General features: G+C 33.4%; 2 protein-coding genes across 5 annotated transcripts in view; one reads left to right on the forward strand and one right to left on the reverse strand.

The window, feature by feature from the left end:
* Window positions 1-27,064, reverse strand: part of Pde6 (phosphodiesterase 6) — an 82,619-nt gene that overhangs the window by 34,544 nt on the left and 21,011 nt on the right. For 3 of the 4 annotated variants that reach the window (XM_089709754.1, XM_089709755.1, XM_089709756.1), the window contains exons 2-3: window positions 10,871-11,587; window positions 855-968 (exon numbers count right to left, since the gene is read on the reverse strand). In XM_089709754.1, coding sequence (XP_089565880.1) covers window positions 855-968; window positions 10,871-11,497 — 741 coding nt within the window. In that variant the 5' untranslated portion in view covers window positions 11,498-11,587. Of the gene's footprint in view, window positions 1-854; window positions 969-8,672; window positions 8,797-10,870; window positions 11,588-27,064 lie in introns of those variants that run through there. The other variant, XM_089709757.1, reaches the window with a different exon arrangement.
* On the forward strand, window positions 21,521-22,760 carry LOC149477906 (uncharacterized; the record flags this gene model as incomplete). The annotated part of the gene is made up of 2 exons (XM_089709663.1): window positions 21,521-21,647; window positions 21,877-22,760. Coding segments are annotated over exons 1-2 (1,011 nt in total), but the record flags the coding sequence as incomplete, so codon positions are not given.

The raw sequence follows: 27,064 nt of genomic DNA on the forward strand, positions 1-27,064 counted from the left end.
TGATAAAGCTGAAGTTTTTTTGCTTGAACGCACTAATCTCAGAAATTACGGGTTCGATTTGAAAAATTATTTCTCTATTACATAGTCCATTTATCGAGTAAGGCTATAACCTATATAATATCAATTGGAGCGGAGCAATGTGGATAAAACCACGAGTCACAGCTAGTCCCATATAAAAGGTATCTTGTTAAGACAGGATTCATTACTGCTAAATAGGAAGAGATCCATAGAAAAACTACCATTACTAATGCTCTTTTAATAGCCTAGCTAAGGGCATAAACGATATATCTTGAGCCGAACAAATTAACAGTTAGACTAACGAGGTATTTGCTCAATCCACTTGATCAGAAGTTTATTTACTGTAAGTACTTTTTGAGGAAACTTCTTAAAGGGTTACATCAAATAATGAAAACAAATTTTGTGGCTCGGTAGGTTTGAAGGAAATTTTCCTTCATCGTAGATTAAAAAATCGTAGTTAGAAATAATACAGTATCTATACTTATGTTAAGCTGAAGAGTTTGTTTATTTGATTGGACGTGCTATTCTCAGGAACTACGGATACGATTTTAATAATTCTTTCAGCGTTACATAGCCCAGTTATCGAGGAAGGCTATACGGCTATAGGTGAACATAATATCATCACGCTTAGACTAATAGGAGCGGAGCAATGCAGGCAAAACCGCGGGATAGAGATAGTTGTAAATATATCTTTAGTGTAAAATAAAATACACAAATAAAACAATACAATTATTAACTAATTCAATACAAATTTCTATAGTTCAGAAGTTATGCATTAGATGTCCAACTTCTGATTTTCAGCCATATTAACTTAAAAATAACATAATTAAACTTACCTTATGACAAAGAACATCAATATCCAATTCATTGGCTACATCCTTGATCAGGTCCATAAACAGGTCGGCTTCATCCAGCTGCCTCTGCGCTGAACTGCTGGGAGACCTGGACCTCTGGAAGTTAACAAAATATTCAGTATTTTTAATAGCAATTATTGGGAAAAGTAAATACGGTAGATATTAGTAATTGATAAACTTACTATCTAGGTATATTTTATTATTATTTAAATACAGTACGCAGGCAGTACCTATTCGTTAACTACTAGTCTTACATTCTAATCTTTTCAATCCTTCGATCCAAATTAAGCCTTCAATACCAATATAATTATACAAATTACAAAAATACATTCTTATCACACAACATAATCGCCAATACGCAGAGATGACAGAGATTTAAAAAACAAAAGAGACGCACACACATCCCTAAAACATACGCAAAGATGTAATAAATACAACACACACACACACATCCCCTAAACATTTGCAAAGGTTTAAGAAATGTTATAAGAATTTACAACGAAAACGCTGACGTCATTCAGTGAAATGCCTCCAAGTTGAGATTACGGCGACATTTTTCAAGATGCCACAATATAGCGTGACATATGATCACGAGATTTCAGCTTACGACTTTTGTGGGCGTAACGTCAGTTCATATTTAATTGAACGATTTGAACGTAAATTGGTGTCGACTTTGATATATTGTGTAGGAGTAAACAAACACGATGTTCTTATATATTTATTTTATTTATACAAAATAGTATAAAGATGTACAAAAGTGTGGCTTTTTGCTAGAAAAGATTCATCCAAATTCCAAACACTGGATGAAAAGTAAGGTAAGTAGAGGCTTACAAACATTCGTAAGCGATGACATAAAACTATAATAAGGTACTCTTAACAAGAAATAAACATACGTAATCTTCGAGTAATATTACCATTAGTTTTTGTATTCAATTAAAAAATGGAACTCAAATACTTCTGATTAATTATATTTAAAAAAGACTAAACTCAGAAATAGGGCAAATGCATTTCAAATCTGTTTCCCTGATCTACTTTTCTTAACCTTTCTATATAGAGACTGTTATTCAAAAACATATCTAATCTAACTTTGAAATGGAAATGTCTCAAAAGTGTATTAAAAGTTTTCTCAATGAATTTTAGAAGATCGCATCTCCGAGCCATTTGTTACATAGCTTAGAATAAATAAAATATTTAGTTTTATAGCATTCAATGTTATATATAAATGATAAATTTTAAGCATCGAATTCTATAAAATAAATAGTTGGTAGAAAAAGAATTCTCAATAAAAAAATTTCTAAAAAAAGTTCTCAAAAAAACCTATCCGTCGTTACAACGTCTTGGTTATTTTTATAAGGATAATAAGATAAACTCATGAAATGATTGTATTGTCACCGATCCTTGATAAGTGTACAAAGTTTGAATAAAAATCTGTCCGTGTAAAGTGGGTCGAAATCGAATCTGAAGTCGGTTACATACAAACATACAGGTGAAGCTAGTATAAGCGTGTAAAATACTAATTGTAAGTAAATTCACGATTTTCAAGCTGTTATAAGTATGATATTAATATATATAATCTGATCATTATATTATTGTAATTGTATTTTGGTTCCGAGGGCGGGGACCTGGTGATCTGTGATACCGGTTAAAACCCATTTCAGACACCAGCTCCTCCAACTCCAGCTTATTGTTTGATAATTTTGTATGCATGTAGATTAATTTATGTGATTGGGAATTGTGAGGAGAAATAAATAAATGATTTGAAAAAAAAAATCTGATCATTGAACTGTAAGGATCCACTATTGGTATTATAAAACACGTCATTAGCGACCTATATAAAATAAAATAATAAAATAATTCCTTCATTTAACAAGACAGGATTATTACAATATGGAGGATTTCACAACATTAATTAATTTAATAATTTGATATTAATATAATTATGAGATTCATTGGTTCCCGCACTAGGCGAAGCCTGTCCTGCGGAAGGGGAACCTATATTATTGTACTAGCGGTCCCGGCCAACTTTTCACTGAGGGACGGTATGAAAAATAGATGTTGGCCGATTCTCAGATGTACCTTATAGGCAAACAAAATTTCATGAGAATCGGTCTAGCCATCTCGGAGCCCGGAGGAGTATGGTAACTAACATTGTGACACGAGAATTAAGAGAAAGAAGATTATAGTCGTCACTCATAGTCCCATGGGACGGAAGATCATCAGAGATCCGATCCGATAAATTAATGTTTCCGTATAACAATATAAATCGTTTATTAAGACACAATCGATGTGAATTAGCAAGTATATGTTTAGACTAGCTTTTTGCATGCGACTTCACTCGCGTTAACTACTAAACTGACAGTTTCATACAATTTAATTCGATTGTACTAAGTACACATTCTTTTCTACTAAGTAGGTACACCTTCAAGGATTTAAACAACGTAGGTACACAAAGTGATTAAAATATATTGCGATTTATTTTAAAAATGTGTTTAGAGAGCTTTTATAACAACTTCATGTACTCTTATGTGCTCTTATATAAAACGTTTTTCTACAAACACGTTAGGTAGTTAAAAATACATCTAATTTCATCTAAATAGTTCGAACGAAGGCTACGTTCAAAGCCTCTCGGAGATTAACAGATTATCCAGTCAATCCATTTAAACCAATATCGAGGCTTCTAATTCAGATAGGGAGTTAAATAAGGTATTTATTGCAGTACGAAGTCTATTTATAAAACGTCTGTGTGAACGTAGTATTCTCAAAAATGAATGTGCCGAGTTTCATGCGGTTTTCACAGACATTTGCATATAATTGTTGTGATTAATAGTTTCTGGTTATCTTCGTGAATTAGTTGAAAGTTCTATAGTAAGTATATTATTGTAAAATTCTCTTGCTTATATTATCAAAAGAACATTAAAGTAAATTTTCCGTATTTATCTATAAACATAAATGAAATCACCCTTAGATACCAAAAAAAAATCCTGATTTTCAAAGATTATTCAATAACTACTGAAAGGTTTTTGTTTGGCTATAGCTTACTTCTCAATCTTATAAAAGTAAATTAGACGATCTTGGATAACGAACCTTCAACCTACCAACTTTTTCATAGAATTTTCTGTATCTAGTACCAGTATCTAGTTAGACTTTTACCTAGTTTAGAATAAGGCGTAGGTAGTAGCTTGCTTATTAGTCTAGGATTAACTTTGTATGAAACTTCGTCAGTTTTGAAGCAAATACAACTAAGTACTACTAAGAAGTCGCGGGTAAGTACTATCATCATTACCCCAACTGCTGGGATACGAGCCTCTTATGAGGGTACAGGCCATAATCCACCACGCTGGCCAAGTTCGGCTTGGCAGATGTCACATGTCGTCGAACTTTATATTCTTCCACTTGTCGGTTTCCTCACGATGAATTCTTTCACCAGGTATCATCATAGTTGACCTAAACTCATGTATTATTGAGGAATATACAGAAATAACCATAAAAACGTGACACGACCGCACTGATTCCAAAGCGTAATAATTTTCATTCACTTTAATATTCGTGTCACGTAGAATATAAAAAGCTTGTAAGAACGTATCGTCCTTTTATATTGGGGTTCCGTACACGTAACGCTCATATTGGCTATACGTTATGAAAGACTGTTCGTAAATTATTATTTGTTTGGTTATTAAATGCAAAACATGATTACTTATTTTTAATAATGAGTTTGACCACATAATATGGATTGAACTGATGTTAAATCCTATCACTACATAGTATAAAACAAAGTCGATTTCCCTGTCCCTATGTCCTTATGTCCCTATGTCCCTTTGTACGCTTAAATCTTTGAAACTACGCAACGGATTTTGATGCGGTTTTTTTTAATAGATAGAGTGATTCAAGAGGAAGGTTTATATGTATAATAACATCCATTAAATAGTGGAGAAGTACTGTTATTTTTGAGGTTTCTAAAGTGATGTCGTAAAAAATTACATTTTTTCCGCTTACATTGCAAACGCAGGCTGAACCCTACGAGTTTTATCAAAATAATGTACAATTATACACATTGAAAAGGTCTATAGAAAAGTCCGCGATGGTATATGTCTATCTCTTATGGATAACCCTCAATAACATTTTTTTGTCATTTACTTTTTACGAAAAATAATGGCTAATTTTCGATGCGATTTTAAACAATACAGCATTAATCCTTAACCAATTAAATACCTTGAATACATTGTTCGTTTAATATAGATCTATATGGCCCTTTACACCGTATGATTTAAGTGAATATTTTCGAAGATATTACAGATTTAAAAATTGCGGGACGTAGCGTTTGCGGCGGTACCGGCCGGCCGCCAGGCTATCTATACGAAGTCGGAGCGGGCCGCTATGTTTTTATATACAACGCGTTGTAATGTAGTGCAACGTTCACAGTTTTTCTGTAGTGTATTTAGTATCAGCATTGCACCCGTGCGAAGCCGGGGCGGGTCGCTAGTTAATATTATAAATGTGAAAGTTTGTATGGATGTTTGTTACTCTTTCACGCAAAAACTACTGAACCGATTACAATGAATTTTAGCACATATATAGAGGGTAACTTGGATTAACACATAAGATTGGTTTTATCCCGGAAATCCCACGGGAACGGGAACTATGCGGGTTTATCTTTGAAAATGCGGGTGAAGCCGCGGGCGGAAAGCTAGTATGAAATAAATATGGCATAGTATTATGTCAAAAGAAATTATTTTCAAAAACAGACGTATTATCAAAACTTATTTGGTACATACAAAAAGAACTTTGCTCTTTCCTTTATTCATTTTACACCGTGACTTCGTTTACTTTCATACACACAATGTAAGAAAGGCTTAATTCAATTACAACAGAAGCTTCATAATTTAATTGTTACCAAAAGAAATTAGCAATAGAAAGCCAACAGCTGTTTCACAAACGAACCCCGAAATGCCATCAGAATTTAATCAGAATGAAATGCTAATTCCGACGACAATGCTGCCAAATCTGACGTTTGTTACAAGAAACACAATTTTGTATGAAAAATACTTAGCAAAAATACGAGATGATGTTTTCTGTCAGCACCAAGAAAATTAAAGGAAAGTTTGAGGAACGAATGTTGGTAAACATTGATTTATTCATGCTACTTTAATATTAATATAAATGCGGACGTTTGTTACTCCTTCACGCTAAAACTGATGAACTAATTTTCATGAAATTTGGCACACATAGAGGGTAATTTGGATTACCCTCTATGGATAGGTTTTATCCCGGAAATGCTACAGGAACGTGTTTTTCTTTGAATCGCGGGCGAAGTCGCGGGCGAAAAGCTAGTTAATATTAAAGCTATTTATTCGAACGCTATAAAAGTATTTTAACCGATTTAAATCCCGATTTATTCATCAATTCAACAATATAGTGAGCGTGATTATAGAGATGTTACATTTCTTGGCGGTAGTTCAAAAGTTGTTAAGTGAATGCGTCCACCATTTGTTAAAATGCTCACGGAAAACTATCCACGGTTTGGGGTAATTCCCGTGAAAAATGTTTAAGGAAACACAAAGATATAATATTATTATACTTTATTTTACTTTATTTTTCCTCACCCACCTCTTTTAAATATGTCTTTTTAATAGTACTCTGGATGAGATCGCTAAATTAATATAAAAATTTAATTATTTAATTGTAAAATAACTATCGGAAAAACACTTAATATAAAAAGAAGACCTTATTATGATTACAATGGATCTAATTTTTTAATAATGATAACACAGTTATGTACTTTCAAGGTTTATATAAAAACTAAGCAAAATGAAAGCATTTTCCATTTTCATCGCCCACTTAAATAGCAGTATAATAATGAGCACCGTAATAGTTTTAAAGCCGAGCTCAAAGTTAAAACGCCCCGTAAAATGAACGAAGGTAAATCAAAAGATTTCTATGTAATCCATTTACCGAATGAAATCTTTGAAAAACTGTGTCAACGGCCCTTTAACTGGATTGTTCTGTAAAAACTTACATAATTTTAAAGAGATTTAGCGTGCACTAGAGTTGAGTTTCCAATTAGTGGAGCGGTGGATAAATTGTACTTTTAGTTAAAAGTTTTATGTGCCTTTTCGTTTGATGGTAACATTTGTTTTAGAGCGCGTTTTATTTACCAGCTGATCACAGACGTTGTTCTATTACACATAGGATACATTATTGGAGTAACATTACCTTGTCATAACAGGAAATAACGACGAGAATTTTCTTTTAATATACTTGCTACCTGTTTTTTGGTCGCATAAGCACGTAAGCTTATCAAATACTATTATCTGTTTATAAATCTTCTATCTATATCCCTTTCTTTATTAATTAATGGTTTTTAGAATCATCAATGTCTGTAATAAAAATACATTATCGCATTCATAATATTATTACAGATTTAATTTAAATAAAACACTATCAAAATTAAATATAACCAAATGGTAAAAATCGTTCTCGCGTCAAATAGCAATTCAATTTAGCAGCATAATTCGACAAAATCGTAATTCCGATTCCGACGAATTTAAGTAGGTAAACTGCAATAAGAGAAAAGTTAATTTATAATGCCTTAATGTATTTCCCGGCTTTCTCTCGCAAATAATTTCCTCGGAGAGTTATCTAAGTGGCCATATAAAATGTACTTTTTACGACCGGAGAAAAATACGACACAAGGCATGAAACTGATATACAACGCAATTCCTGAACAGGCTTTGGAATCAGCCAAGTGAATTGATTTTAGATAACATAATGTAAATATAAGTCGTGTTTATGAATAATATAAACTGCGCTAAACCGATTTTTGTTGTTTATTAGGTAAAGCAAATGCAAGCTACTTTTCACGATCAATATATATATCTCACTCATAGATACGTATTTATTTAAATATTTATATGTAGGTATTTTATATTTGTATGTATGTATTGTATTTGTATGTATGTTTTCCTATTGTCAAACGACAGGTATAAAAAAAATGTTAGAATAAATATGAAACTGAAAAAAGTAAATTATAAATTCGTCATTTCGTTTTAACTTCAATCGTGTAGTAAAACCATGGTAAAACTCAGGCATAATAAGAGATTGCAGACATGATTAAAAATTACTTAAAAAATTATGTATTCAATTATATCTCAATAAATAAACATAATATTATATCCACACAGTTACTGATTTTTATGTATACTTATAAATACCGCTTAAATGTTAATCTATAGAAACAGAATAATTTTAGTATGAGTGTATTCCCATGTGATTTACAAAGCTAAAGTGCTTTAAATATTCAGTTTAATAATTGGACCACGCGATAGAGCCATTACATAAAGATAGCAATCATAATATACATAAATCAAAATTGTTACGGTAAAGTCACAATTTTATCGTCAATATAAATGAGATATTTACCTATCTGATTATTATTATAACTGCAAGGGTGTCTTCTAGTATAAATGTCTTTGTAGTATTTAGGTAGGTTTATAAGTTTCCACGGCAAAACGACTGAATCGATTTTGATGAATTCAGAAAAGATTGATAACAGTTTGAAGACTTGTATTGATCAGTTAAGTTGATGTGAGATAGTCGACATGCCGCGTGATAACATAAAAAGTTATACATAAATGAGAAAATCTTAATAATCCGCTAAAAGAAAGGCTTTTGATGAATTCTACCTCCAAGGAAATAAAATAGGGTATGAAAGTTTGTTCAATGAAAATTTAATAAAATAATAAAGCGGGCGAAGATGCAGTCAACACTTAGTTACCTAATATATGTTTAAAAATATGAGCTAACTGTTGGTAGACGACCCTTCCCTTTCAGTTTTCATGCAAACAGACAATTGCAAAGACATTGCATGCGCCTTTATAATTTTGCATGTGTGCGTTAAAGTTGCTTATATCACGTAAACTAGTACATAAAAGGTTTGTTTTCAATACAGAGTTTACAGGGCTAGAGCACCCTCCACCACCCTCTTGTAATCAATTGTAGTGGTTACATGATATAGGTGGAGTATCAGGGTTCTCTTATAGCAGTATTATTTTCAATATGCGCAAGTGATGGCGCTAGACGGCCTAAATAAAGGTCTATTCAAACTAGCTACCTATCGTACACGGATCGTTACGGGATTTAAGTCTCTATAATATACTATATAAGAGATTTAATCGCGTGTCCATCGGGATACCGCTACCCACGGCGGTAACGGATACCGCTGTAGTTTGAACAGGCCTTAACGTTGACAAGTTCTAAAATCGATATCAAAGCCAAAAATATAAAATAAAAAATACAAACAACCCCACAACCATAACGTAAGCGAAACGAAGGGAACGTCACAGAATCTAACAATCAAATACGGTCAATAGATTTGTTTATCAAGCCTTATCTACACTTGAATAGGTGGAAGTGACGGGTGATATGATATCGAGTAGTTTTTCGACACTTGAGCGTTGATAAATTTAATGGATTTTCAAGTGGACACGGTGGCTAGTGGTGATGATACTAATGTTGTTGATTGGGTTTGTCTGTTTTAATATAACTGCTTGTCATTTGTTTAACTTGTAATAACTCAAGCCCCGGAACCACAGACACAATAGAAAATCTATTATGTCTGGGGCCGATCGGGCCGCTTGGGGCTCAATGGGTTAAAAGAACTACGTGTCGCTTGTTTTGCGGTAGCTTGTTGTTTATTCGAAAGGTGTTTTTCTCGCTGGGTGGAAATTTTTCGGGCAAAAACATCCTACTAATATTATAAATGCGAAAGTTTGTGAGGATGGATCGATGGATGTTTGTTACTCTCACGCAAATACTACTGAACCAATTATAATGAAATTTGGCGTGTAGGTAGCTGAAGACCCAGAATAAGACATAGTGATACTCGAGGAAGGTTTAAGTTTATTTAGTTTTATACAAGTCGGGCGAAGCCGTGGGAGCATTGCTAGTCATTAATAAAAGAGAGTTTGATACTTACGATACCCAAATTTTATAAGCTTAAATATTTCATTACAGAACAGAAAAGAATTAAGAGAGAGCGGAAATTTCCTTAGTTAAAAGACGCGAATAATCTTTTCCTTATACGAATCTAATTTTGGAAAATCCATAAAAATAAGAAAGCTATGGGAACTGTTATTGTAACGAAAGCTTTTGTCTAAATATACACTTCTTGAATACGAAATTCAATAGCGTTGTAAGCATAATTTCTCTTCAATGACAAGATAAACAAAATAGAAGGTCGTCACTTCATATAACTTTGGTTATAAATAGGTGCTTTATTACGTTGCAGCGTTATTTATGAGGGGACCGAATTTCGGGTTCAGTTTTATGAAATTAAAATTAACATAAACAATATTTTTTCTGGAGTTGACAGTTATTTAAGATTATAAGAAAAGATTGCAAAGATTGTGACTGTTGGGAGAAATTAGGAAAATGAGAAAAAACTATTCAATCGCTGCAGAATTTATAAGTTGAAAAAGTAACAAAGGAACTTTAAATTTTCATACATCGGCAACAAATACCATAAAAATATATCGCTTTGATGGCTTTTGGTCTAATAAAAATAAAGACTACACATATCAGCTTTTCTATAGAGATTATATCGACCTGTTGCAATTTTATTATAACATTAAATATTGGGCAATTAATCTAAGAGGAAAATTAACCGACCCTGTTTTATCATGACGTCGCTTTGAGCTTTTGAAAGGCTTTTGATTGATGAAATTTATTATTATGAAAGGCTAGTTTGATTATCAATTTTGAATTTTATTAATGAAATATGTACGTACATATTAAATTACTTCGGTATAAGTTTTATTACTTTTACAAAATAGAAAATCTATTTATTCGAAAATCAATGTTTAATAGGTATATCCATTGGCAAACATCTAAAATTTGTAAACATAATTGAAATCCGTGTCAATATTAACTCGAAAATTCTCGTCTAAACGCCAACTACTACTTTAAATAGATCCAAAATGTATGACATAATAAAATTTGCTCACCTTTACGGGAGACGACGACAGCCATAGTTGAAACAGATCTGACGTCACCGATGTACTCCTAGCTTCATGCCGTGGCCTCGGAGACAGAGGTCCACAAGAAGTCACAGTATGCAGCCGATTAACCTCCTCCGTCGACGCACACTCCCTAACATACTTCTCCAACAACTTCGGCTTACTCTCTAACAACCTCTTCAATTCTTCCAAATCTTCATCCGTACAATCGTCCGGCGACGAACTCTCTATAACTCCCTTAAAGTCTTCAGCGCATTGCATTATTAGTTCATTAGTAGCTAAAACGTCGTATACGACCTTATTGCCTAATTCTGGACTAGATCTTTTAAAGTAATCACTATCACATTGTCTCGCACTATCTAGCTCTGATTCACAACCATTCTGTTCCGTGATCTCTACAATTGTAATCGGTGGGGCCTCTTTGAGCATGGCGCTGTTTTTATTTGTCTTTATTTCATCTGGAATCTCGTAAACTAGTTGCATAAGCGTATGTGTTCTCTGTTTGCAATCTTCACCTTTGTCTGTCTTGTTATTTTCAATGTTCACTTCTGGATATTTTGCTGTGTTCTTTACGTTTGCATTTTCAACTACGTCTACAGGCTTTTCAGAAGTCATCGCCAATTTAGTGCTTCTCTTTCTGTATGTGAATGACTTCGCTGCTAACGGCTGACATTTCTACGTATGCAAACTTAGAGAGCTGTTTACCTGTAATGAAAAAAAATATTTGTAAGAATATAATCTCGTTTGATTATCTCTGTAATCTGATACAGAAAAACGAAGATAAATTTGAAGGTATTGTTCGTGTATGGTTAAAGATTAAAATTATTTCCGGCGATATTGATCAAAGGAGGATAATTTGGTAATATCATAATTGTTTTCACGTCACTTACTTCCCGTTTAAATAAAGTTATATAGAAGTTATCGCATCAGATTAAAACGTAAAACAGTTGACGAGATACGATTGAATCGATATATGTTTATATTAATTCCTTAATACGCTGAATATCAATTAGATAGGTTTTTAATCTCCTTTTGTCTCTGATTTAAAAAATAAGATAAAGAGCTATGTAAATAAAAGAGAAGGTATTGCATAAAAGCCAGACTTCTCAAATTTAAGCCAATTTAGGAAACAGAATAAACAACGACTGGGCGAATAGAAAATTTAATCAAAGAGAGACGCATATGAATGTCTACATTTATATTTCAGCAAAAGACACAGTCGCATAGTGAATAAAAAAAATAGAATAAGCATTGTTGTGACCGATTATGGTAAAATTTTACGTAGGAAAAGTGTAATATAACAAGGTATTAAGCCCCAACACCCAATACTACGTTTGAAAAGGGTTGATCCCTTCATTTCATTTTGAAAAGATCCAAATCTGGTAACGTAATCCTGTGCCAACGTAACTTTACGACATGCGATATATTTCATTGAAATTGCTAGAGTTGGGAACCCTCTTGAGATTTGGGTTGATGATTTATATGGTCTAGAAGCCGCTAGTTCATTAAATACTACGTCGAGAATAACATCATTCATCTCTTTCCACATTTGACAAAGTGTAAGTCGTTAAATATAAACCGCTGTGAAATGGTCACAGAAACTAATCTTCACAGATTAAAGAGTTGATACGTGCAAACATTCATTACTTCATTCTCATATTCCAATAAGATTTGCATAATTAACAACGTTAAGAACCACTTCAGTCGCATGAAATTTCCATTAAAACAACATGTCCCACGACTAGTCTCAATTAATTGACATCAAAGCCGTGACACTAAAATATGAGTTACAGGAATGATCAATATGGTGTAATTAGTACGTTCTATAAAGAAGCGTGTTAGTTAAGATACTAAATGAGAACACTATTGAAATTCCTTTTAATTATCTTGACTCTCAGCAAGATCCTTTAATTAGGGAACTATCTAGAATGGTATTTGTGTAGACACTGTTTTATGTAATCAAGAATTAACATAACGATTCTAGTCTTCCGTTATTCCATGTTCGGGCCCCCTTGACTTACTTGTCAAGTTAGTGTTGTCTGCCAGAGCATTTGCATTTTGGGATAATTTCGTTTATTTATGGGAACAATTTACATGATTGACAGAACTCGACATTTACGAAAGCTACTGTATCAACAATGTCTAAGTACATAATATAGAGAATGTAATTATCACTGGAGGACAAATCAACAAAGACAATTATATTACAAACACGTAACGTTAGAAGTAGATAGAAGATGTAGTATATATATTGTGTATTGTGTATCAAATTTAGATATAGCAGGACTTGATTATCGATACTAACTGTAGTGATTAAGTTTCTAAACCAATAATCTGCGGACTATATTTAAATTTGCATCAATATTGATACCAAAGATACGTTGATCGAAACAAACTTGGATGACGTCACTAACTCGATAATGAATACATAATGAGGATAGCTCCAGGGACGGGGGTTGAAATGCGTAGCCATTACCGGCTAAATGCGACGCAATTTAGCTTCAATTTGTACGAAATATTACAGAGAAATTCTGCTTAATAATGCAATAGATTATCTGATGTTCAATTTTACTCAGAAGTCAAAATTGAGTGGCGATGTTTCATTTTGCGTTCGCTGATCATGTGCGTAGATTCTTAGTTAAGTATACCTACAGAGGGAATAGTGACTTAGCAAAAGTTTTAGGGAGATCTAACCATGCGTTTTTACAAATCGTCAGGATATTTTGACAGTTATATATTCAAAGAAGTAAGAACCCTTAAAATAAGATTTACGAAATTTGCTATTATTACTGAGTTACACCTTGAATTTGGCTGTAATTTAATCTAAAAACACAATATTTCTTCTCTGCGGAAACGGCATTCTGAGCTAGTCTGTAGTAGGTAATTAATTTTTGTAATGCGACGTTTCAAAAGCGCTTCTAAAAAGCCTCGTTGAATAAATGTTTTCGTAAACAGAACAATTAGTATGTTTGTCGGTGTTTTGAATCCAGCGCAAACAATCTGCAGACAACAACATGCGTTGTATCCTTGGCCAGAGAATGAAATTGATTAATCCTCAGACATTCTTAAAGAGTAAAAGCAAGTGAATAAAATGGTTAGTGGTTAACAAGTAAATACGGGAGTGCGGACGTGCCATCCTTAAAGGGAACTGATAACATATTCAAGTCGGTCATCGATCGTGTATTGTGGACACACACGGCTTGACCGCGTCGCGAATTTAAATGGATTTCTTCTTGTTATTTAATGATATGGTCATGCTTATTGTGGCCTAATGGGTGGCCATTACAAAGTATCTCAAGAGGCGTCTTATTTAGATGAACTCACAATATCAATATTTCGTCTTTTTTCAAAAGTTAAGATTTCTAAAAAGTGATAAGACCGCCAAATAAGTTGTACCTACTCTGTAAGTTGTTGTAAAATTTTCTGTTGTGACAACTGTATTACAGTGTTAAATAAATAATCATATTTTTAGTTGTATTATTACAAAATCGTCTGAACATCCAACATTTAATATCTCTAATGCTTATGAAACACCACTTTCAATGTATTCATCAACTTAAGTTTTAACTTTTATCCATATCCAATTCGCATACATTTAGCAAATCTACATTTCTATTTTCAAACTTTGAAATACTAGGTCATGAAAATAAAGTTGCAAAAGTTACTCTATAACTAGCAAATATTAAAGCTAGTGCCTACTCTGCATATTGATGTAATTTCGAACATTATCATTTCTGGCTATTGTCCAACATTATTCTGTTTCTGATAAGCTATTGGAGGCTGAACGGGAAAATTTGGAATGAGCTGTGTTAACGTAGACGGAATACTAAGTTTATTTCTTGGTGTATGAAATGTGAAGCTATAGTCTAGTGTATGATGTGTTTTATGCGTCAGGGTTGAAACGAAGAAATTATATCGGGAAATACAGTCACATACCGGCATATTATAGTTAAATTAACTATGTATAATTAGCCCGATTGAATAATAGAATCTTATTCTATGTTCGGAAGTTTTTTTTTTCTCAAGCAAAGGTAAGCATCTCTATTGGTCAATAATTTTTATTCAACCCATGGATGTAAAAATTTGGTTCTCATGGAAAAAATTTATCTTTCCTCTTGGAGAGCATAGAAGATGCAGCTAATGTTCCTTGAACACAACACCCGTGTGTATACGCCGGTTCGACGCAATAAAGCAATTGTCCGGCCGTTCGTTACGCAATCATCAAAAGTGAACACCGTTCATGTGATGCGATGTTACAATTGAATCGCTTGAGACTTTAGTATGGGAAAAATCTGAACTAAAGAATGTTTAGATAGAAGTAGAAGTGAGCGATTTTGAAGGTGTTTTCAACAATTAAAGCACAACCAAGGAATAAAAGATAGAATTTAGATAGATAGATATATTTTGAAGCTGTCTTTAATAGAAAGCTACATAATTCTTGATTGACTGTTATGTTGGTATTATTTGGTATACGAAGGTAACCGATAAGCTGATATTGTTATTCAGTTTTAGCGGTTAAACTGCAGCACTGTTTTAGGTGAAATTAGGAATGGAAACGTAAAACCGCAGGATACAGCTAGTAGATATGAAATAACATTTAGATAGATAGAACTCAAAATAAACGATTGTATCATCAATAGAAGCCTTCCTTATTTGTAAATGGCGGGCTATACATAATTAACGATTGTTTTTATACGACGGTAACTCAGGCAGAAGTTAGCGGCTTAAATAAATATAAGCCTGTATACAATTCTTTCAATAACAAATCAGAAATACTCGGCTTTAAGACACATAGATGAAAATTATGTAAATGAAAAATACTATTTTGGGAGCGGAGTCTTTTCATTCCGATAGCTTTGCAAGCTGGGCCAATATGTACGGAAAAGTGGGTGAACTTAGGTATATATAAAAGTTGTGATGATACGGGCTTCAATTTTGTAAATAATTTGCCTATGTAATAGCTGTTATCATACAGTACCATACCATTGAAAACTGATGATGATGTTCGGGATTAACTCAAAAAACACAGATTTTCATTTTGCTTTCACCAATGAATATCGTGGTTCACGAGAAGAGTTTTAGTAGATAATTTGTTTAGCTAGACAAAGCGAGCGAAGCGGGCTAAAAGTTTCGTAACCTTATCTAATATATAAAATTCTCGTGTCACAATGTTAGTTACCATACTCCTCCAAAACGGCTGGACCAATTCTCATGAAATTTTCTGTGCATATCGAGTAGGTCTGAGAATCGGCCAACATCTATTTTTAATACCCCTAAATGATGAAGAGTAAGGCAGAACAACGTTTACCGGGACAGCTAGTATTTTATAAAAGAGAAAAGTCTTGGGCCTTACAAGCCTACATTACCAGGTGGAAAAGTGATGGCGCTAGAAGACCAATAGCAGTGTTATTTTTACACTCTGCAAGTAAGACTGCTTTAAGGCATGTCTATTATGCCTTAAAGCAGTTTTACATCCAGTGTACCACATCTTATTATCTAGGTCAGTCTTTATTAAGCATGATTTACGCTACACCGTGTGCGATCGGGCCGTGCCCCGTCCGGGGCTCGATCAAACATTATTGTATACTTTTTGTATGAAGTGATTACTGTTGAAAGTGGCTCGGACGGGACACTATTTTGAAATGTGTATGGATATTGTTTCATTTGTTTCCCGGCTCCGGCACGGCCCGTCCCCAGCACGGTGTATCGTGCATCATGCTATCCTATCCTATCCTATCCTACTTAAAATTATAAATGCGAAAGTTTGTGAAGATGGATGTGTATGTGTGTGTTTGTTACTCTTTCACGCAAATACTACTGAACCGATTACAATGAAATTTAGCACACATATAGAGGGTAACTTGGATTAACACATAGGATAGGTTTAATCCCGGAAATCCCACGGGAACGGGAACTATGTGGGTTTTTCTTTAAAAACGCGGGCGAAGCCGCGAGCGGAAAGCTAGTAAGATATAATAGTAATAACTGACCTAGATAGGGTCAGTTATTACACTTCAATAAGCCCTAAAGTTCCCTTCATCACCAATTACAATCTTGTTTATTTCTGTACAGGGCCCGGCACTGACGCCATAGTAATAAACTATCGAGTCAACATTGTTCCTTTATTTTTTATGATTGCTTTCATTTTTAGTGAGGATGATATTTTTGGTTTAAATCCTTTTTACAATAAATGAAGTGACTATTTACAATACATGTAATATGATTTTTTTAATAATATATGATTATAATTTATAACGATACCATAAGCAGACAATTTAAACGTATGAACCTCGTTTGAAATTATTAATAAATCCTTCTAATTTACATAGATATAATTAGAAAAATATCAATCAAGGAGGAGGAAGGAGGTACCTACCTACAGTACCTGCCTCTCGTCCACATACTTAATTCCGTTCAGCTAATTTAAGATGTAAAGATACCTTTTTCTCCACTAATTTAAAGATAAGGAAGAAACGTATAAAAACAGAACATTTCTATCTTAAAATATGTCCCCATTTCACATCGTAATTTCCTTTCATTACAAATTGGAACATAAACACAAGGAGATAAATATCAAAATCCAACGATAGCAAATGATTAACTTCATAGGAACGGGACTTAGAACTGACAAGTTGGAACTAAGGTCAGAACGATGAGGATTCACGGCCATATAATAAATTAGTAGGTCATTCCATGCGGTCAAAGCTTGTATTATTATTGAATAAGTACGCGATGATACCAGGAAACCACATTAAAGAGAATTATATTTTATTTACATTTATAATACACAGTGGAAACATTACAACTACTTACAAAAATGAATACAACTTATTTGGCGGCCTTGTCACTTATTAGTGATCTCTTCCAGACAACCAGGGTGAAAGATAACAAGCAAACACTATTGGCGGGAAGACAACAGATGAGAATAATAAATACAATAATACAGTTAGAGGTTAAGAAGGTAAAAAGTAAATAATGTTGTTCATTATCTATAGGCTTTTTAAAAGACCTAAAAGACCTATAGGTAAGTGATACAAATTATTGTTCTTTTTACGTTTATTTTACAACATCTTAAAACTGAGTTTCTTCGCATTGGTCACTTATGAACAGTTTATTAGTTATACGTGCAAATTTATATGGCGTTTAAAAATAGATAAAAAGGATATTAAATTTATCAAAAAATAATTATGTTCACGATGCTATTTAAAGACTAATTATTATTAGTATTGATAATATTAGTTGGTAAGTACTTACATAGAATATTCTATATATTCTATGTAAATAGGTACTTACTTACTTTTTTTTCAGTAGATATTTAAAATCCTAAATTTTAGTAGAATTTATTAAAATAACTATATTAGAAGTATTATGTAAGCGAATGTTAAGACTAATTACTAAGAACACGCAACTGTTACATAATTAATATCTTTCTTTGATGTACAATAATATGGTAGTTAATCCTTTCTAATGATTGCTATTTTTTCTGTAATTATTAAGCCTTTGTTTTGTTTTTTTCTTAACGTATTACAAATCTTGGAATTCACATAGGATACAAACGAGGATGTCAACATGTTGTTAATTTAATTAGGTACTTATTAATGAGGATTAAGAAAAAAAATCATGAAAGAAATTGTGGTCATTCATATTCTAATTTATTTACAATTGCCCTATAATAAATATAAGCTAAGCTATATATTGTTTGGAATTCAAAGTCCACTGTCATCACATTTTTTGCAAAGTTTGTACGGATGTATCGATGTTTGTCTTACAAGTCAAAACGGCTGAACAAATCTGAACGAAACTTTAATATTTAGTTTTATAGCATTCAATTGCTATAAAAATGAGAAATTTTTAAAGCATAGAAAAAATCGATCATGAGATGGGATTAGAACCCGCGTCTTTCGCTTACCGGGGCGAATAAAACTTGGCAAAGACATTGGAACCTATTCCTGCTTCCCTGATAATTGACTTTTTTTCTATAATCTAGTTATAGTAGTTACATTATATTTATTATTATAAAAAAAAAAATAAAATAAATTATCCTTTATTGAATTATTATACAGTACATTAATGGACGACTAAGATCCGTTAGGCAAAAAAAAAATTATATTACATTGTATTTTAGGTAAATAAATTATATTATATATAGTCCGGGATACATCGCCCATTTTTGCAAGTGATTACTATCAAGCTAATTTTTCGTGAGTAGCTTTATTTTGATGAGATGCCCAATAATTTCATGTACAAAACTCTCGATTGTGGTAACTACCAGAGGAAACAAGGATAAAATATTTTGATTTGATGGTTCTCAAATATTAATTACTAACTGAATGTTTTTTTTTTGTTCAATCTCAAGATAATTATCTAAATTATTCGAAAAAATATTTGTCCTTCAAAATCTATGGTTTGATCAAAGAGTCCCCCTTTCCAATGTGTATCGATAACGAAGTCATCATAAATGATTACTAACCAGCAGATTTTTTTATTTTCACTTATTTAATACTTATATAATTCAACAGACATATTGTCCTACAAATTGCGTAATAAATATTTGAGAACCGTCAAATCAAAAATTTTTATCCTTGTTACCTCTGTAAGCTACCACAATCGAGAGTTTCGTACATGAAATTATTGGGCATCTCATCAAAATAAAGCTACTCACGAAAAATTAGCTTGATAGTAATCACTTGCAAAAATGGGCGATGTATCCCGGACTAATACGTAAACGTCATATCAAGCGGCAGGCATGACTGCATAACATAATCAAGTTATATCCCATAACATTATAATTAGAAAAGTTTGAACACTGCAGCGCAATTTATACCGCAAAGTATTTCAGCCGACGAACTTCGTCAAAGTTGTAGCTGAGATATAAAAGTTGAGCTCAGTTCGTACTATTTATGATTTAATAACAAGTTTTTATGTCAAACTTTATAATTTTATAAAGAAAGTGGTAAATAAAAGGATGTCTACAAGCGAAGGGACTATGGACATCCAATTATTTTATGGACATACTAGATTTCCGCCCGCGGCTTCGCCCGCGTTTTCAAAGGAAAACCCGCATAGTTCCCGTTCCCGTGGGATTTCCGGGATAAAACCTATCCTATGTGTTTATCCAAGTTACCCTCTATATGTGTGCTAAATTTCATTGTAATCGGTTCAGTAGGTTTTACGTGAAAGAGTAACAAACATCCATAAATCCATACATCCATACATCCTTACAAACTTTCGCCTTTATAATAGTATTAAGAATTAAGAATTAAGATTAAGATTCGTCTTCAACTCTATTCGAAATTTGTATGGATCGATGGATGTTTCACTCGCTAAAAACGCCCGTTTTGGTCGGAATGGTCTGTAATCTACTTTTTACTTTACATATGAGGATCTACAAAAAGCTAATAATATTTTGTATTAAATCTTTCTATGCTTAAAAACCTTATTTCACCGTTGAATATTTAAGTGATCCTTAAGTCCTATACCTACTATAAGTGACCGCTAGTTTATAACTACATTTATATATTAAAGAGGAAAGATTTGATTATTATAGCTCCGAAACTATTGAACCGATTAAAAAAATATTTTACCAATAGAATCCTACATTATCCCTGATGGACTGAGGGATAGGCTGTATTTTATGATGTTTTTATCCCGTCAACCCGTGCGGAGCCGGGACGAGCTACTAGTAGATACTATTTTAAAGCGTTGGCTATCAAAATGCCCGGCTTGTCCCAGATAAATTTCTCTTCACAAGTAACATTTTACTTATTTTGCATAGTAAAACTCCGCTAAACTCATATTTATTTACACGTAAAACAAACGCAAAGTTTATTTGATCGTCGAGTTTGTTTGATAGCATTTTGACACAAGTTTTCCCCGTACTACGTCTTAAAGCAGTATTATTACCAGTGTTGGAAGACGACAACCCTATACAGGTTGAATAGCGCCATCACGTTCCCACGCTGGAAATAATACTGCTATAAGACGTCATGGGTATTTGCTGGGTGTATCCGCTTGGTTTGCGCGTTGCGGATGGAGAGATTTTCGCTAAATTGATTTGGAAATTGAGGTTTTTTTGCTTGATGTGTGGCGTAGGGATGTTCTAAACTAGTAAGTAGTAATGACGGTCTGGGACGTTGTCAATAATAATTATAGAAAATGGTTTCGCATTTCATTTATTTTTTATGATTTCATTGTTGCTATTAGTTTGTTAAATTATCTATAAATAAGTTTTCAATATATCAATAACAGAAAAATGTAGCCACATTAAATAATTAAATATGTTGACTTTTAGTCCAATTATAATATAAGTAGGTACGGTATATAATATTATGTTTCGCAGCTTCATTCTTTGCGATTTATATTGACGTGGTGTAGTAGCGTTCCTAGCCTGAGCCTTGCACGGGTTTTTTAAAGTTATAAGTATTATTAATTTAAATTTATATTTTTATAATTTTTAAATTACTTTTTTTTTTTTTTTTTTGTGGCAACACTATTTACCCCTACCATTTACCCCCATCATTTCTCAAACGGTTCGTTACGATGTGTACCTGAGTCATTCTGCGTTTCCGTGCTCAAGCCTTCGCACGTCTCCGATAAAATAATTTTTGAATTTTAAAATTAAAATAATTAGTGCTCAATATGGGGAAGAAAAGGAAACATGAAAAAACGGACGAAGAAATTAGACGAAAGATTAAAAAACTAGAAAATCGGCTTGCCAAAAGAACAAATCAATCTACAAGCGATGCATCGGAAGAAAATATGTTATGTAAGTTGGTAATTTTTAAAAATTCAACGGTTTTTTATATTGATTGATTAGTGATGCGTACTGCTAAAATTGGGCTGTTACTATCACCAACATCAATCAATGCTTAGTGATCCGAGGATACCGTAACTGGGTTTCTTCTATCACAAATAAAGAGACGCGTACTGCTATACTTGGGCTGATACTGTCACTGTTTTTAAAAAACATTTGCTAAATAGAAATGTTTTTGCAGGTGAACCGTTGGATGTACCATCTCCTGGGTCCTTATACTGCCAGTCGCCACTGAGAGACCACCAAACTGATGAGGCACCTCGGCCCCTATCGCCATGTCCGCCTTTGTCACCACAAGAAATCGCGCCACGTCCTGACTCGCCACGACCTGATGAGGTTGTTGAACCGCAACCGGGAACATCGGCGGACAGTGATAAACAAAATGAAGAGCTGGAGCTGGGTGAAGACGTCCTCCAATTGTTAGGAGACGCTCCAAAAACCGACACTTCGCTCGGCCCTGCGATCCATAAGGATGTCGCCAGCAGGTGGCAGGACATCCTTTCCAAAGGACTTCCTAAGGAAATAAAAGATATCCTTTACAAAGAATATCTAGTTCCCAATAATTGCGATTTGTTGCTGGCCCCTGCTCTCAACCCGGAGGTAAAGGCTGCATTGCCTGAAGCTTTAATTAAAAGAGACACGTCGCTCAGCTACAGGCAAAAGCAACTTGGGGTTGCACTGTCTGCTCTTGCAACAGTCACCCAAATGGTCATAGCGAATGAGACATCAAAACAAAAAATTTTAAAGCCTTTAAGTGACGCGTGCCGTATACTGTGTGACAGCCATCATGCTGAAACGAGGACACGAAGAAAATTCGTAATATCCTCGATTAACACCAAATTAAAAGACGCCCTAATAGAATCCAAACGAGATGCGTTACTATTCGGTGAGAATATCTCGGAAAAACTTAAAGCGGCCAAGTCTATCCAACAGTCAGGTGAATCTTTGAAGAATATACAAAAACCTAAAAATAGACCTAATGTATCTGTGGCGACTAATCAAGTTAATAAGGGCCGTTTGAACTATGTTCCTCAGCAGCGCCAGGCGGACACCAAACGCCACGACAATCGTTTCGCTCGTGTGCCCAACATGGCGTCGCGTCCACCTCCGAGCAACAGTGCACGACGACCCCACGACCGGACGTACCCGCCTTCGAAGACACCAGCTCCGCAACGGAGGCAATAATCGACCAGGTGCGATATGCTGGAAGACTCCAGCATTATGTTAATAACTGGCGTAAAATAACTAGTGATAAGATCATTTTATCGTGGGTTAAAGGTTATTCTATACCTTTTAAGTCTAATCCATTTAGAACCGATAAGCCTAGTGTTTGTCCTAAAACAGAACAAGAACGACAAGATTTTGATACGTGTTTGTCGAAATTATTATCTATAAATGCGATATCGCATTGTAACCATGAACCGGGCGAGTTTTTATCCTCTATTTTCTTAGTGTCTAAACCTAATGGTGACAAGAGATTTATTCTTAATTTAAAATGCCTTAACAAGTTCATTGAAACTAAACATTTTAAAATGGAGGATTATCGTACTGCGTCAAAGTTGATAACTCCAAACTGTTTTATGGCAACTATCGATTTAAAAGATGCTTATTTTTTAGTGCCAGTAAATAAAATGCACAGAAAGTACTTACGGTTTGAGTATGATGGAGTCCTTTACGAATTTAATTGCTTGCCATTTGGTTTATGCACCGCACCATTCGTGTTTACAAAACTTCTAAAACCTATATTTGAATTTTTAAGAAAAACTCATCGTATGATATCAGTAGTTTATCTTGATGATGTCTTTTGTATTGGTAGAACACTATTAGAATGCCAAGAAAACATAACTTTGACCAAAACACTTTTTGAAAGACTAGGTTTTTTGATTAACTTAGAGAAAAGTTCGTTAGTACCAAAGATGCAATGCAAATTTTTAGGTTTTGTATTCGACTCTAAAAATATGTTATTAAAACTACCCGATGATAAGAAGTTAAAAATTAAAGAAAAAGTTTCTACCATCTTAAATACTAAAAAATGCAAATTACGAGAATTTGCTCAATTTATCGGTTTATTAATTTCAGCTTGTCCCGCAATTCAATACGCTTGGTTATATACTAAGCTTTTCGAAAAGTATAAATACATGTGTTTGCTTAAAAACTCTAGCTACGAACAGATAATTAAAATTCCGGATAATTTAAAATCGGATATGTTTTGGTGGATCCGTAATATAGATATAGGTAATTGTCCTCTCGGGATTGAAGATTTTAATTTAGAGATTTATTCAGATGCATCTAACACCGGTTGGGGCGCCTATTGTAATAACAATACATGTTTCGGCTACTGGAAAGAATGTGAAAAAACATTGCATATTAATGAGTTAGAATTAAAAGCAGCTTTTCTTGCCCTTAAATCCTTCGCGAAGAATTTATGTTTATCTCGAATCTTGTTAAGAATTGATAATGTCACCGCAATTTCTTGTATAAATAGAATGGGTAGTATTCAATATAATCACCTAAATGTGGTTTCCAGAGAAATCTGGCAGTGGTGTGAAATGCGTAAAATAACTATTTTTGCATCCTATATAAATACAAAGGATAATTGTGAAGCAGACCAATTATCGCGGAAGAAATTTCATGATACAGAATGGGAACTAAACCAAAATGCATATGATGAGATAACCATTAATTTTGGTGTTCCTGAAATAGATTTGTTTGCAAGTAGATGTAATGCAAAGTGTCACACATATGTAACTTGGAAAAACGACCCTGATGCATGGGCGGTAGATGCATTTACGGTTTCATGGAAAAATAAGTTATTTTACGCATTTCCCCCGTTTTGTTTAATTACAAAGGTAATGCAAAAAATTATAAAAGATAAGGCAGAGGGTATAGTTGTGGTACCATATTGGCCTACGCGACCCTGGTTCCCAATTTTTCAAAAATTAATGACAACCAAGCCCATATATTTTGCACCTGATATTAATTTATTAACTTCTCCCTTCAGGTTCAACCACAACCTACACAAAACTCTGAAGTTGGTTGCCGCGAAGCTTTCAGGCAAGCTTTACTAAGGAAAGGCTTGTCACCAAATACAGTACAGATTATGTTATCATCTTTATCTGATTCGACTTATAAACAATACGATGGCTGCATAAAAACATGGATAAACTACTGCAGTACCCACAACTATAGCTACATCTCGGCATCTGTCCCTGTAGTTTTACATTTTCTTACCGATTTATTTAATAAAGGTGCTAAATACGGTACCATTAACTCGTATAAGTCTGCCTTATCATTAATTTTATCTAATTTAGAAGATGATAGGGTAAAACGCTTTATGAAAGGAGTTTTCAAATCGAGGCCAACAAATCCTAAATATCTTATAACCTGGGATCCGAGCATAGTTCTCGAATATTTAGCCCAACAGTGGCCAAATAATGAACTCAGTTTGGAAACTCTTTCCAAAAAGACTGCAACTCTATTGGCTTTGGTAACAGCTCATCGAGTACAAACACTTGCTCTTATTAAATTAAAAGACCTTGATATAAGAGGGACAAGTGAAATAATCATAATGATTTCAGATTTAATTAAAACTTCTAAGCCGTACTCGTTACAGCCTCTTTTAAGAATTCCTTACTTCAACAGTCGTTCGGAAATCTGTCCAGCCAAATGTCTAGAATCGTACGTAAATAAAACATCAACACTTCGACATAATGATCATTTATTTATTAGTTTTAAAAAACCATACTCAAAAGTTACCTCCCAGACGCTCAGTAAATGGATAAAGGACACGCTTCATAACAGCGGAGTAGATACTTCTATATTTAGTGCTCATAGTACTCGCCATGCGTCCACATCCACTGCCAATAGACTTGGGGTCAACATTGATGTTATACGCAAAACTGCGGGATGGTCCGATTCTTCTGCAGTATTTGCTAAGTTTTACAATAGACATGTAATTACTGATCCTACCAGCTTTGCTAAAACATTGTTATCTAATAATGATTGTAACCTGTAAAAGAAATAATTAATGGTTAAATTATGAAAATTAAGTGTAATTAATAATATTTATTTATTGATTATTGCAAATAAAAATATAAAACTTACCATAAGTTTTTCATTTTTTATCACCATTTCACATTTTATTTACTCTAAACATCTACACCACGTCAATATAAATCGCAAAGAATGAAGCTGCGAAACATAATTGAAAATCAAACGAACTTACCAAGTGAAGTTCGATGACAATTATGTGAGCAGCTTCATTCGAAGCGATTTATAGTTACCCACCCTAAGATTATGGTTAATTCCACAACAAACGTATTGCATAACATTTTAATATATTCCCTGCCCTATATAAATATAAAATGTGAAATATCTCTCAACAAATGACTCAGGTACACATCGTAACGAACCGTTTGAGAAATGATGGGGGTAAATGGTAGGGGTAAATAGTGTTGCCACAAAAAAAAAAAAAAAAAAGTAATTTAAAAATTATAAAAATATAAATTTAAATTAATAATACTTATAACTTTAAAAAACCCGTGCAAGGCTCAGGCTAGGAACGCTACTACACCACGTCAATATAAATCGCTTCGAATGAAGCTGCTCACATAATTGTCATCGAACTTCACTTGGTAAGTTCGTTTGATTTTCAATTATCTAGGGCAATTTCGTAATATTTGACTTGTAATTGTAACATTATTTCACTTATCAAATAGGTATAGAATAACTATTAAAACAGCAAAAAGTTTCTAAAAACCGTTAAAAATAATTTGTACACATATATAGTTTACGCCAACATTATTTAAACAACTTGCCTAGCCTTAACCACTCAACCCCAACTGTACGAAACACATAAAATATTTGCATCAAGTACAAACGCACGATTTATAAAGGGAAGCTATTTAACAATTTACACGAACAAACCACAATGACACCGCTTGTATTTGCATAGAATATCTTATTCTTTGAATAAAATTAAGGATTGAAATGTTTTAGCAACGGAAATCACAATATTTATAACTCGTTTGAGTATCACAGTTTAAATAAATTTTTAAAATAACAACTCTCGGTTTTATTCCTTAGAAAAGCTTGTTAAATTAAATATAAATTATGAGTTATCTACATTTAAATAAATAAAAATAAAAATATCTTTATTTCACAACCACAATTACAAAATATACAAAAACGATGGTCCCGTACTAGACTATAGTCTGTATTACGGGTACCGATGTCCTTCCATGTTACAGTTGAGAAATATATATTGACGTAATTTAAACAGAGAATAAAGTAAAAAAATATATATATATAATGTAAAAGTTGTGTCTGTGGGTGTGTTTGTGAGTGTATGAGTGTGTGAGTGTGAGTGT

The sequence above is a fragment of the Colias philodice genome, chromosome 23 (assembly GCF_061535455.1).
Source record: "Colias philodice isolate Cphi_HAF_F1 chromosome 23, ilColPhil1 Martin Lab GWU primary, whole genome shotgun sequence".
NCBI lineage: Eukaryota > Metazoa > Arthropoda > Insecta > Lepidoptera > Pieridae > Colias > Colias philodice.